Source organism: Hibiscus syriacus, unplaced genomic scaffold (assembly GCF_006381635.1).
Source record: "Hibiscus syriacus cultivar Baekdansim isolate YM2019G1 unplaced genomic scaffold, ASM638163v2 tig00006178_pilon, whole genome shotgun sequence".
Taxonomy (NCBI): domain Eukaryota; kingdom Viridiplantae; phylum Streptophyta; class Magnoliopsida; order Malvales; family Malvaceae; genus Hibiscus; species Hibiscus syriacus.
The window spans coordinates 43,868-56,375 of record NW_024062085.1 but is presented as its reverse complement, the minus strand read 5'-3'; the positions used below and the strand labels follow the sequence as shown (position 1 = coordinate 56,375).

The window sequence follows — 12,508 nt, the reverse complement described above, 5'->3', positions numbered from 1 at the left end:
AGGACTTTTCTTCACATGTACCAAGGAAGGATGTTAATTGACGTTCACCTAAATGCAGAAACCCTAGACTGAAGGGGAAAAATTTCATTCCCTTCGGAGGAGGGAGCAGAATCTGCCCTGGTTCCGAGCTAGGCAAACTTGAGGTCTCCATTTCCTCCACTATTTTCTCCTCAATTACAGGTAAGATCTTCATCTTTTTCTTTCGTGCCCATACAACAATCAATACTTTAATTTATGGTGTATTCATATAAAATTTTAGAAATTTGTCCCCCACGATACTCTTAACTTTAATTTATTTTCGTATTTTGCAGGCTCGAAGAAATAAACACAAATGTGCCAACTATTACCCTACCGTTGACACGTCCGTCAGATAACTGTCTGGCAAGAATCATTAAGCTTCCATAACCATCTCAACTGGAATTAGATTGCTACTTCCTATGTTTCACCTTATGTCTACATAAAAACACACATGATTGTATGTAATAAGATGCTCTTTCAATGAGGAGAGAAATTTTAGACAAGAAAGATAGTATGTGCTATATGAGTCCTTTTCTTAATAATTTGTTCTTGATAATTCCTTTGCTCTTTAATAACATCGTTCATTCGTAATGTTAAAAAATTATCCTTAACTTTTTTAAACAACGGTAACTGGACTTTTTAATAAAAACAATGGAAGGAACCAAGTTATAACGCAAAGAAAATTAGTGATAATAGTCACCAAAAACTAAACTCAAAGATACAAAGAAAAACGAAACTTTCATTGAGGATAACATCCAACATAAAAAAATCTAGTGATCTTCATAGAATTCTTTGTCTTCGTCGATCGAAATATTTAACGAAATGATAAAAAAGCGGCGAGCAAACCAAACAATAAAAAAGTAGCGAGCGAACAAAAAAAGTTGTCCTAAACTAATCATTCAATTAAACAACTCATTAAATTTCAGCATTGCATACAAGCATGCCTCACATGTAACTACACTATTTTGGGCCAGCATTCGTGTGTTGGCTCGAGCCATGAAAATCACGAGTCATGTGTTCCGCTGCACTCAACGAGCCTGCTATTCAGCTTAATTGATTAAAGGTTTGGCAAAATTGACCCAGTAAAACGAGCGGGTAAAAAAGTTAGTCCATTAGGCCATTCCGGATTTTATTTTAGGACCTACGGCAGATGTTACAATGCATGACAAACTCGTTACGCCCATCTGACGAGTTTGTTCAAATAATATTTTTTTATTCAAACATGTCACGTTGACCACCCGCTCAAAAACGGAAGGAAAGTTCAAGTGGCTCTTCTTTCCTAATGTAGGATTCGAAACTTATGCCAAGCTCCAATTCGCCTGCAAGCGACTGGAGATGGCAAATTGGGGGTATGTGATAACTGATAAGAACAGCACCTTCACTGCTATTAGGTTCATTTAAGGTTGCTGAATCTTTGTTACATTCTGTATCGGGGCTGCAGTGGAAGCAGCTGCTAAGTTTCCGTTTTATGTTTTTTCTGTACAAAAATTGACCTGCTGGTGGTTAAAATAAGCTTTTCTTAGTGGAAGTGATTGATTGTGTCAAAGTGCTAAAATTTCATAGTGTCTAAGTTATATGTGCATTGTCAATGACTTAGAAAGATTCTGAACATATACCGTAAATATTCTCTAAAATCAGATTCTCTCAGCCCCCAGCTTGCTTCAATGGATGCCCCTTGACCCTTAGGTAACCTTGTGGCCCTTTATCGGATTCTCTAAAATTCACTTTCAACAATATGCTCCCACTCTTGCAAATTGAAAATTAAGTGCCCCCTAAAAGAACTCTGTCACTGAGTTAAGTGGTCAGGAGCATTAAGAAAGCAACAATTTTGGTATTGTTTTCCTACTATGGAAGGTTTCCAAAATTTGAGACATAGTAGCATATAGTACATGAATTAGAATTCACATTTATTAAGAGCTTGCTTTTCAATTAAGTTCTTTGCATCAGAATTGACAAGCTCCATTGCTCATCTCAGTATAAGCTAGCAATCTGAGGGCTGCAAAAGACTTGGACTTCCTCAAGAGTAGCCTTGGACTCGTCCCCAAAGAGGGACTCCTTACCATCCTCTTGGCATACGATAATCCCAATATAGACTTGGCTTGCCTCAAGTCTCCAATGCCTGAATTTGTGTCAGGCCCCCGCCCATAACCGGCGCCAGGGGAGGTCCAATAAGTAACCCGTCAGCCCCGAATTGGGGACCCCCTCAGCATAGTCGAAAAGTGCTGCACCACTACCCCCTACTTTGGGCAGTATGATAGGATCAGTTTCACCATTATCAGGCCAGTAAAAGAGGAATGCATAGAATGTGTCGTAGTAATCATCTGTGCTCCTATATCCTTCAGGTTTAAACGCACCAAACTTGAAGGACTCGTTTGTGTATCCAATTATCACGCACGTCCCTTGAAATCACAGCAGTCGTGAAAATTCGTGGCGCTAAAACCATCAACAGAAGCCATATAGCAGCATTTTAATTCCCTTCCTGCTCATAAACGAACGACCTTAAGAGAATATGAAGCCACATGAAATATCTTAAAGAGAATTGTATAGAATCTAGATAATTTAATGATGCATGTGAATGAGAGATTACCTCTTAAGAAAGTTTTCTTGCCTATGTTCCAACCGAATAAACTGTAAGGCGTTCTTCTCCTCCAGGCCTGCTGGAACACAACAGAGTTTGAGATGCAACTACGCCATCACAGTGTTTCATTCACTCACATCCTCACAAACTCCACAAACAGTAAGTTTCTTACCTAATAGGTTTTTGATTATATATATTGTGTTTGAACCGGTAAGACATCAGGGTCCATAGCTCAGTGGTAGAGCATTTGACTGCAGATCAAGAGGTCACCGGTTCGAACCCGGTTGGGCCCTTCAGTTTTTTTATAATGGATATTGTCACATGGAACAGTGTAAGTTCATTGTCATAACATGTAATTGTCTTTTATTTATTGTTTTGACAAAGAAGAGCTGTTTTTGACGAGTAACTGAATTTCAGTTTGAGAGCATCCGAGCAAAGCTACAACTGTGTATCCAAAATTGGCAAAGAACGGCACCCACTTTCACATATTGCTGCCTTGGTTCTCAACTTGCATATAATGCCTGCACAAAACATGGTTATTAAATTGAAGGTCAAGAGGGAATATCACAAAACATGGTGATTAATATGGAATAAGTATAAGGTAATATATGTGGCTCTTAACCTTTTGTCATTGAATGCTCACTCCTAGTATCTATGATGCTCGAATCCGGATACTGAAAGAATAACAACAATTCTTTTACCACATAGGTCACTTGGTTCGTGTTGATATGAAGCCTTTGATTTTGTTGAAAGATACCTTTTTCAAGAACTTCTCTTGCTTGTTCTCTTACGCCCATTAGCTTCTTCCAGCACCAAATACAATTTTTAGTCACTGAACTCTGTCATACATCTCTACCCCTTAAGAGGCATTTGATCCAAGAAATCCATATACTGCATAAGGATATCGCAGAGTTGATGTATGCTGTATGCCCGATTCCAACTAAGAAGATCTTTCAAACCAAGGCCACCTTCAGCTCTCGGATAACATACGTAATGGATGTTATTGCAGTCTCATCTGTTGCTAATCACCATCATTGGTCCTTTTAAAATATTCAGATGCTTGAATATGGATGGGCTGGAAACCGAAAGTTTCATTTTGATTCACCTTATATGCGGTGGCCTAACAACCTGGTGCAGGTTCCCTTTTTAGGTGTTCTCTCTTTGGATTCTTTGTACCTCCTGTTGCCCTCCAACTCGAATCATAGGGCATTGCATGATGATAAGGTTCGGTATACAGGTGGCCTAACGAGACTGTAGTTCTTCCTACCTACTATGTTGTTCCGAACTAACTTTTTCCATTGATCATGGCTTTATCTTTCATTTGTTGAATATGGAACGACTCGGTGACAGGCCAAATAATCAGAATCAGAGCCAGTCGAGATGGATTTCGGGTTGCATCGTTTCCCTTGGATTGGTCGACAGTGGCTACTTTTTTACAATCTCCATTAGCCACCCCTGCATTTGCTATAATCAACCTAATGTTGGGGTTTGTCTAGGTAGTTTATATACTAACCACTGTAGCTTATTGGAGTAACTCGTATGATGCTACAAGATTTTCAATCATTTTGTCCCATGTCGAGTTCACCGATGGTGGCAGAAAATACGATGTTTCAAGAGTTATGAATTTCACAACCTACGAATTCGACCAGCAAGAATATGATGGCTACAACAAAATCCACTTGAGCGTCTTCTTTCCAACCAATGAATTTCACCCCTAAATAAAATACTTTCTCCCCTAAACATATTGAACATGCAGATTATAGAAACGTAGACTTTGTCATATACTAAATTTTGACACATTCATATATAACATTTTGTGTTATTTTCTCATATCATGATCTCATGTATCTGATTGAAATGATCGAGTCTAGTTTCATCTTTTCGTGTACAGTAATTTGCTGGCATTATTAGAGTATAAATTTGTAAACAATACTGCCAAATTGACATGAAAAATGGAACAATCGGATCATTCTCCCAATAAACCGAGAATATCAGAGACCTTGGAGGTGTAATAATCTGGTCGAATCTTGTTTGACGGGTCATCAAGAATGGACTTGGTTGTTACTCCTGAAATTTTAGGCATTGCAAACATAAAGAAATATAAGCAACCTCGGTGGTGTTTTAGTTTGTCAGTCTAAGGACAAGAGACTGCAACAAACCTGAAAGGACTAGCAGAGTTTTGCAGCCAGCATTTTGTCCAAATAGTATATCAGTATCTAGTCTATCACCCACCATACACATTCTAGATGTACTAAGATTAAATCTGCAAAGCACAATACAGCATAGAAAATGATTATCAGAATAGGTACAGCAAGGTCAGTGTTCATCATTATTATACACCAAAGAATCATTCTATGAGTCTATCATTGATGTGTAAATGAGACGTTCATGCTCAAATATTTGGGTTCAGTTCCAAAAAAAACAAACAAACATAAATTCGGCTGTCCTTGTTGAGTTAAGCTCGAGAAACTTAAGCTACCAGACGAGTTGAATTCAAGTTTTCTAGTGCTTGACTCGAGTAGCAAGCCTTATCAAGCATCTTGTTTCTTTTTAATATAGCATATTTGATTTCAACTAGTACTGAAAAACCTCAATTCAAACTCAAAACTCAAACTTGAGCATAAATAATTGAGTTTGTGAGTCAATTTTAATTTTGAGTCTAGATCAAGCATTTAAAGTCAAACTTTGGTCAAGTTTGACTTGAGTTTCAAGACTCAAATTTGAGGTTGAGCTTGAGCTTCTCACAAATTGCTCTCAGTTAGGCTAGTTAAGAAACACTTCACATAGCACAGTTTTCTACCACATTTGTTCCAATACAAGGAAAATGTCATTTTAATTTAATGAGGTGGACACAATCATCTCAAGCAAAATGAACGCAATTAGTTATGTGAAGTGAAGTGTTTCTCAATTTGTTCAAAAGTAGACTCCAGATGTTTAAGCCCATATGAATGCAAATTACACAGTTTTCGTATCTAGTTGGTATACATACAGAACTAATGCATTAAAAAACTTACTTCTGCAGTAAAAAATCCATCATGAAGGTTGAAGGTTTTCCAACTACAATAGGCTCTCTTTCCGTTGACCCACAAATGGCACCAACAATGCACCCTGCACCTGCAAACATAAATAAGAAATGAACCAAGTGGAACTCAACCAAACTCACCAGATTTAATTCCCTTACCAGGCCACTCTTGCAGATGAGTCATGTGTGCAACTGAATCACGGTTCGTAGCAATAAAAAGGCAACCTGTGTTCTCACGGATGCAAAGGGTCCCATACCTGCCAGTTGCAATTATTTTAAAGATAGAACAAACAGTCCAGAAAACATTGCCAAATCTTACATGTTAACCCATCTGATCTGATAAGGGTTTGTTTAGACCTAGTCTAGGCTTTATAAGTTTATTAGCATTTTCTACTCATCTAGCCAAACATTGTAACCTAAAATCTACTAAATGCCCCTAAGCTAATTAGTATTTTAACTAAAAATGATCACTCAGAGCATTCATTGTTGAGAATATTTATTCATTGTCGAGTTAAATATATCAAGAAACTTGGGAAAATGTACTGCTGATCAATTTGGTAAAATATGTAATAAGATAGTCATTAGAGCCTATGGGTCAGAACTTGTCCAGGGTTGTTTGAATGACCAAAAAAGAAAATACAAATGCTTAGCAACAAAATCTATGGGGAATGGAAAATTAGAAACTGGTTATAAGTTATTTTAAGAGGACATATTGCGAAGACAATCATAATTTCAGAAAACTTGCTAAATTTTTTTGTCAAAACCAAATACCAAGTGAGTAGCCAACCACTTACTACATGGTTCAAATCCTACATTTTCTCCGCAGTTGCACAAACTATTACATATTTGAGGAATAAGCATAAGAAGCATTCTAATCTCAAATATTCATAATTGGAAAATGTGTTCATATATCGTACTCTTAACATCATAAAAAGGTCAAGATGAAACTTTCAACTTACTGAAGTTTGTAATAGTTAATATCTGGATCTAATCCAACAACAACTGCTCCAACCTGAAGTTATGAAACTTTCAGGAAAAAGAACAAGTAACATGCTCAGAGAAATCGTAGGCAATATATTACATTACATCTTTATCATGCTCAAAGAGGCAATTTGATTTCCACTGAGCCATTTTTTCTCCATCAGCCTGCAATAGTGTTCCTCAGAGCAATTAAAATTCATTAAAGCAAGAGAATAATGATGCAAGAACAACAAACAACAATGAAACACAAACACACACTATAACAAAGCAACAAGCAGAGGAACGAAGAGTGGTCCATATAAACAAGCCTGTAAATTGTTAGAAAGATAGAGAAGATGATGGGTTCCTAATCTGAAGACATGAACTGAAAATGAAAATTGAAAAGAGGAAGAAGGTACTGGGCCACCAAGAGCAGTAAATCCAGCAAGTTGCAACTCTTGTAATATGCCTTCCCCACCTATGACATAAACCTGAAACACGAAAAAAATTGAATAGTGTGCAAAAGAAAAGTAAATATAGGTTAAATATTCATTTCCCCATATATACCACTTCTATCACATTGATACTTAAAGAATAAAGAATAGTAAATAGATAATAAAAGTTCATTCCATTTATATACTTTGGTCCTTTTGATTATCGGTATTCTAACACTGAGGTGGCATAAATTACCACTAAAATTATGACACCTGGTAAAAGATGTCATGTAATTATGACACATTGCAAAAATAATATAGATCTTTCTTTCTAAACAATTTTTTTTATGTTTGAACTTAAAGAGAAAAAACTAGAAAAACAGAAGTATTTGGAAGACAGAAAGAGGGGAGAGTGAGAAGGGCCGGGAAAGGGCGGTGTGCTGGTGTTGAACTATTATGTGGTATGTGGGAAAGCGCTCTACTCTTAGTTCTCGTAATAAGGGGTCTAAACCTGATAATTTCAACATTAAAAAAACAAAAGGGTGGTGCGTGAAACAAGAACACGGGAGAGTTAGCAGGAGATACACCTATGCTTAATCGTACATTTCAAAACTAAATTGATATGTAGGTATTGAACTGCTAATTTCTATTCTATATAGTCATGTAAACGAACTGAACGAACACGAACAAGGGTATATTTCAGGTTTGTTCGTTTAATTTTATCCGAACAAACGAACAAAATTTATTATTCCTGTTAGTTCATTAAGGAATGTAGCTTGTTAGGGTTTGTTCGCTAAAATGATAAACAAACATAAACGAACGAACATGAAATGTAACTTTCTTTTAAATTCAATAAAAAATTCTTAAAAAGAATATAAATAAACGAACATAAATATAAATTTAATTAAACAAACGAAAGTAAACGAGTGGACTACCGGACGTAAACGAACATAAATGAATGAATTACCGATCGTAAATGAACATAAACGAACGGATTACTGAACATTCACAAACGTAAATGAATGAACGAGCTTTTTGTTTGTGTTTGTTTATTTAATTAAACGAATAGAAAATCTTGTTAATGTTCGTTTAATAAATAAACGAATATAAACGAATTTCCCTCCGGATGGTTCACGAACAGTTCGTTGAACATTCAGTTCATTTAGAAGCCTAATTCTATAGAACAGAAGCAGTATTGTTCAAGGACAGATGAGCATTTAGGCCAAGAAATATGCCACTAGAAAAGTTATGTTGTAAGAGAAGGAAAATATACATGAAGCGGAAATTGCATAGTTTGATGGGATATAAGGTATCAGGAACAGGGTAAGCAGGATTTAGCAGCTAAACATACAATCAAAAGATGATAGTAATAAGAAATTACTAAGAGATTCAAATAGCAGCCGCATCCCGGTGTTAGAGTCACTATTTAGCGTTTTCAATTGTTTCTATAGCCAATATCCATAGCAATTGGCTGCTTTAATATTCATTTAGTCTACAACCACGATGTGATTTAAAATGCATCGCAGTTATATAATATTTAAGGAGCGAGAAAGAGAAATAAAAAATGGTAACCTTCTTTTCGGGAGGAAACTGATTGACCTTCAAGTACATAGCAGCAGCAAAAGAAGACGAAAATATCTCATCCTACGAATACAGAACAGTCAGACAAACACGAAAGTAGTTTATTTCCTTCTCTTTCCAAAATTTAACAAATATTATAAACTAACCTGAGAAACAGAAAGTCCGAGAGAACGAAACTTGTTTGCATTTTGGGATCTTGACTTGGAAGAGTTGTTGGTCACAAATACCAGCTTCTTCCCCTTTTAATCAAGTCACGATATTATGAATTGCTACTATTTCACTAGGAAGAACCATAAATACGATAATCAAATGGGACGCTAATGGGCGAAAAGGAGTGAGAGAAAGAGACCATGGATCGAAGCATTTCCAGTGTCTCGGGAGTTCCATCGATCAGCTTATCGCCCTTCCAAATAACGCCTGCAATCGCATCGCTGCTTGTATTCATTGCAAAATCAATGGAAAAAGAAAAAAAGCAAAACGGAGAAAAGATAAGGAAAGAACGGGAATGTGAACCATCGCAATCGAAGAGAAACGCATCAACGGAATCCAGCAGTGCTTTTGCGTTGACTCCGCACAGTAGCTCGGGATTTGAATTTGTAGCCTCCATTGCTGGCTTCAATCCTTGGTTCATCAACAACTCACCAAGTCAGTAGAGTTAGATGTTACAACAGCTTCCAAAATCCATCCATCCATCAAAAAGAGAGAAAAAAAAATAAGAATAAGAATTTACGAGTGTGGAAGAAGTATTCCTTGAGCAGAAGGTGTACGCAGCCAACAGCTACTTTTTTGCCAAATGCCAATGCTTTTCTTTCACAGGCAGAATCACCCCATTCAGGCTTTATATTCCATTTAGTATAAAAGTTTTTATTATTATTTAATTCTATTAATTAATGAAAAAATACAATAAATTTTAAAAAATAAACTAAATTCTATTAACCATATTTTTTCCTCTAAAAGCATTAAAAGACAACATTTGCTCATTTTACTATGGTTTCAGTTTTTATGGACTTGTATTTAGTAGTTCATATTGGGTTGCCTTTTGTGGGATTGGCATACCTGATTCTTCAAGGGTATCAAGTATAATGTGGCTCAGAGGTTATCTCTTAACCGATATTGTTTCGTATTTATCCAATATTAATAAAATAATAATAATAAATTTACATATATCAATTGGATGTTTAAACTTATTTTAATAGTTATTCAAATTATTCTTTTATTTAGTGAAGAGATAATTACATCATATGTAAACCCACATAAAATGAATAATATAAACATCTTTAATCACTCGATCATCTAATAGATCTCTAATGAATCAATCTCTTAATTGTGGTATTATTAGTTTGAAGCAGCTAGGGACGAAGCCACCTTATGTCCCGGGGGCCACTGTCCCTCCTCCAATTTTTTATTATTAAAAAATATATGGGAAAAATATGAAATTAGGATTACAAATTTTAATTTATTTTAATTTTGTCCCCTCATTTTCTATGCTTATTTATATTTTACTCCCTCATTTTATATGATTAATTATATTTTATCTTCTTATGTTGGAATCTTGATTTCGTCTCTGAACAGGCTAGCAAATCATTATTAGAACACAATTGGTCATTTTATGTGAAGTGGGAGCTTGAATTTTGAGCCCAATTAGCCCAATATTTAAGTGCTCAACTTAGCAATTTACACACCGAAAACTCATTATCTGAATCAAAAGAGACATGGCAATGACAAGATATCAACCACCCAGTACCGGTCTCATTCACCTCTGGCCACTCATCTTGTTCATGGTCATCATCATCACTCCCCACCAAGGGGGTCCTCCATGGCAAGGAGCTTCTCAAGCAGGTGTGCAACCACACGTCCAACACCACATTCTGTGTTACGACTCTTAACTGCAGACCCAAATGCAGGCGGCCTGCAAGCCCTTGCCTGCGACCTCGCAAATGCTGCATTACGGTCAGCTCAAACCAAGGCCACCCACGCGCAATCCCTCATAGCCCTCCTCCTTCAGAATGCCACCAACTCTTCGGACGTTCGCAGCCTCCAGATATGTCAAAGCAGCAACAACGAGGCCTTGTCGCAGCTTTCATCGGCTAACAATGACTTCAACACCGACTCACTCGACTCCATGGTGGAACTGATGAATGCTGCTGCCGATGTTACAAAAGCCTGCCTGAATGAGATCCAAGGCAGAGGCCACCATTTTTCACTTCTGGCAGCCGTTAATGCTGACTTGATCAAACTTTGCGAAATATGTATTGTATCCACAAGATATTTTACTATTGAAGATTTGTACTGAATAACTTAGTTATGTTACTAATGTGAATGAATGGTTTTATGATTAAATGGTTCATAAACCTTTATACATATAATGATATAAAAGGTACACGAGGTAGTGTCAAACTTGATGAGACCAAAGGCAGATGCATGCATTCACGGGCTAACAGTTTGGTTTATTGGGAATTAAAAAGAAGCAAAATATATGGGTTTTACTGACAGCTTAGTTTAAGTAGCAAACAATTTGACACAGTTTAAGCAAGTTCTCATGTTCGAGTTTTTGTGTATGTTGAAAATTTCTGTTAAGAGACTCGTCCACTAAAATTAGATATGCGATCCAAGTTGATCCATATTAATTAAGGCTAAACCTTATAATCAGAGGTAAAAAAATATATGGGTTTTGTTTTGTCTGTGTTTGTTTAGCATGATGCGTCGGTCGAAAGCAGTAGGAGGACAAACAATACTAAATCCATTTTTTTGTAAATCCATCTTTCAAAGACAATATCTTAAGAGAATTGTATAGAATCTAGATAATCTTTTGTAAATCCAATTTTTTTAATATCATAATAAACCAGCCACTTCTCCTTAAAAGGCTCGTACCTTTTAAAAAGCATAGGATGGCCGGTGATTCTTTGTAACATCCAATGGTTGATTAAGGAGAAGTGGCATGACCAAATAATGAGTATATTTTAAAAAAATAGCTTAGTGACTATAACAAAAATTAAGTAATAGGTGGGTGATCAAATAAGTAGTTTACCCTATAAACAACCGAGTCTAATCCAATTACGGTTTGATTACGAACGCAAAGGCTCTTTGCCTACACTTAATAAACCTTTCTAAAACAATCGTCTTCCTTTGCTCTCGTCCAAAACCAAAAACAGCACCGTGGCCATAGCGGTGATGTCAAAGCAAGATCCCTCGCCTGCTTTTGTAGAAACTATACAAGAAATCATGAGACTTTACAGATCCCTGCCGCCAAGGCCTTCAATCGGGGAGGTGGAAGCAGCCAAGTCCGTCGTCAAAACTGTCGAAAACGAAGAAAAAATCAAGCTTGAAGAGATCTCGAAGGAACAACCCCCTGAAGACGTCCCTGGGGAACTCTTCTCCGTCCTACAACAGGTGAAAAAGATCATGGTGTTGTTTAACAGCCACGATCAAAAGAAAGAGGCCCTTCACTTGGTTGAAGCTGACAAGATGTTTGAGACCTTCGATGGGTTGATTCAAAGGGCTTCTTTGCTGGTTTCCGGGGAGGCCCAGGATGAAAAGATGAATACTTTCGGGGAACAAGTAAGCAAATTCAATGGAGAAAGTGTTATTACTGATGACAGTTTGGTGAAGAGAAAGGAAGATGGTGAATTGGATAAAGATGGTGCTAAGGGTTTGGTTAGAACTTCTTCTACAAAGGCTTCTTTCTTTTCAGGTAAAGCATATAATTTCTTATTATTTATGGGGGATTTTAGTTTCTCGTGAAATTCTGCAACTTTATCACTGAATTATATATTCAATTTGAGGATATAGTTTGAACCTACGTAGCGGGCTTCATGGTGAAATGAAATAAGTCATTTTGATGATTTCAGCTTTAGATCAGAAAGGTCAAATATGTAGTTGCCTTTTCTTTGTTTTCTAATTTTAGAAATGATTATT

General features: G+C 36.6%; 2 protein-coding genes, 1 long non-coding RNA gene, 1 other non-coding gene and 1 pseudogene across 4 annotated transcripts in view; 3 read left to right on the top strand and 2 right to left on the bottom strand.

Moving 5' to 3' along the window:
- The first annotated feature begins 61 nt into the window (after window positions 1-61).
- Window positions 62-503, top strand: LOC120200563. The gene is made up of 2 exons (XR_005523571.1): window positions 62-180; window positions 312-503. It is a non-coding gene; the product is annotated as an uncharacterized LOC120200563 (long non-coding RNA).
- Window positions 504-1,936: 1,433 nt separating this feature from the next.
- LOC120200570 lies at window positions 1,937-3,393 on the bottom strand (annotated as a pseudogene).
- Window positions 2,818-2,889, top strand: TRNAC-GCA. Its single transcript has one exon. It is a non-coding gene; the product is annotated as a tRNA-Cys (tRNA).
- A 1,148-nt stretch (window positions 3,394-4,541) lies between the features above and the next one.
- LOC120200568 (phosphoglycolate phosphatase 2-like) lies at window positions 4,542-9,407 on the bottom strand. Its single transcript, XM_039201370.1, has 12 exons — window positions 9,324-9,407; window positions 9,107-9,214; window positions 8,943-9,010; window positions 8,740-8,832; window positions 8,585-8,656; window positions 6,998-7,069; window positions 6,705-6,764; window positions 6,578-6,630; window positions 5,778-5,875; window positions 5,611-5,710; window positions 4,756-4,859; window positions 4,542-4,663 (listed from the first exon to the last, which is right to left on the bottom strand). Exons 2-12 carry the CDS (start codon window positions 9,198-9,200, stop codon window positions 4,563-4,565), a joined length of 915 nt encoding a protein of 304 aa, XP_039057301.1. The 5' UTR covers window positions 9,201-9,214; window positions 9,324-9,407; the 3' UTR covers window positions 4,542-4,562.
- Window positions 9,408-11,703: 2,296 nt separating this feature from the next.
- LOC120200564 (plant intracellular Ras-group-related LRR protein 5-like) overlaps window positions 11,704-12,508 on the top strand; it is a 30,332-nt gene continuing 29,527 nt past the window's right edge. The window contains exon 1 of the mRNA XM_039201367.1: window positions 11,704-12,284. Coding sequence (XP_039057298.1) covers window positions 11,765-12,284 — 520 coding nt within the window. The 5' untranslated portion in view covers window positions 11,704-11,764. The remainder of the gene's footprint in view (window positions 12,285-12,508) is intronic.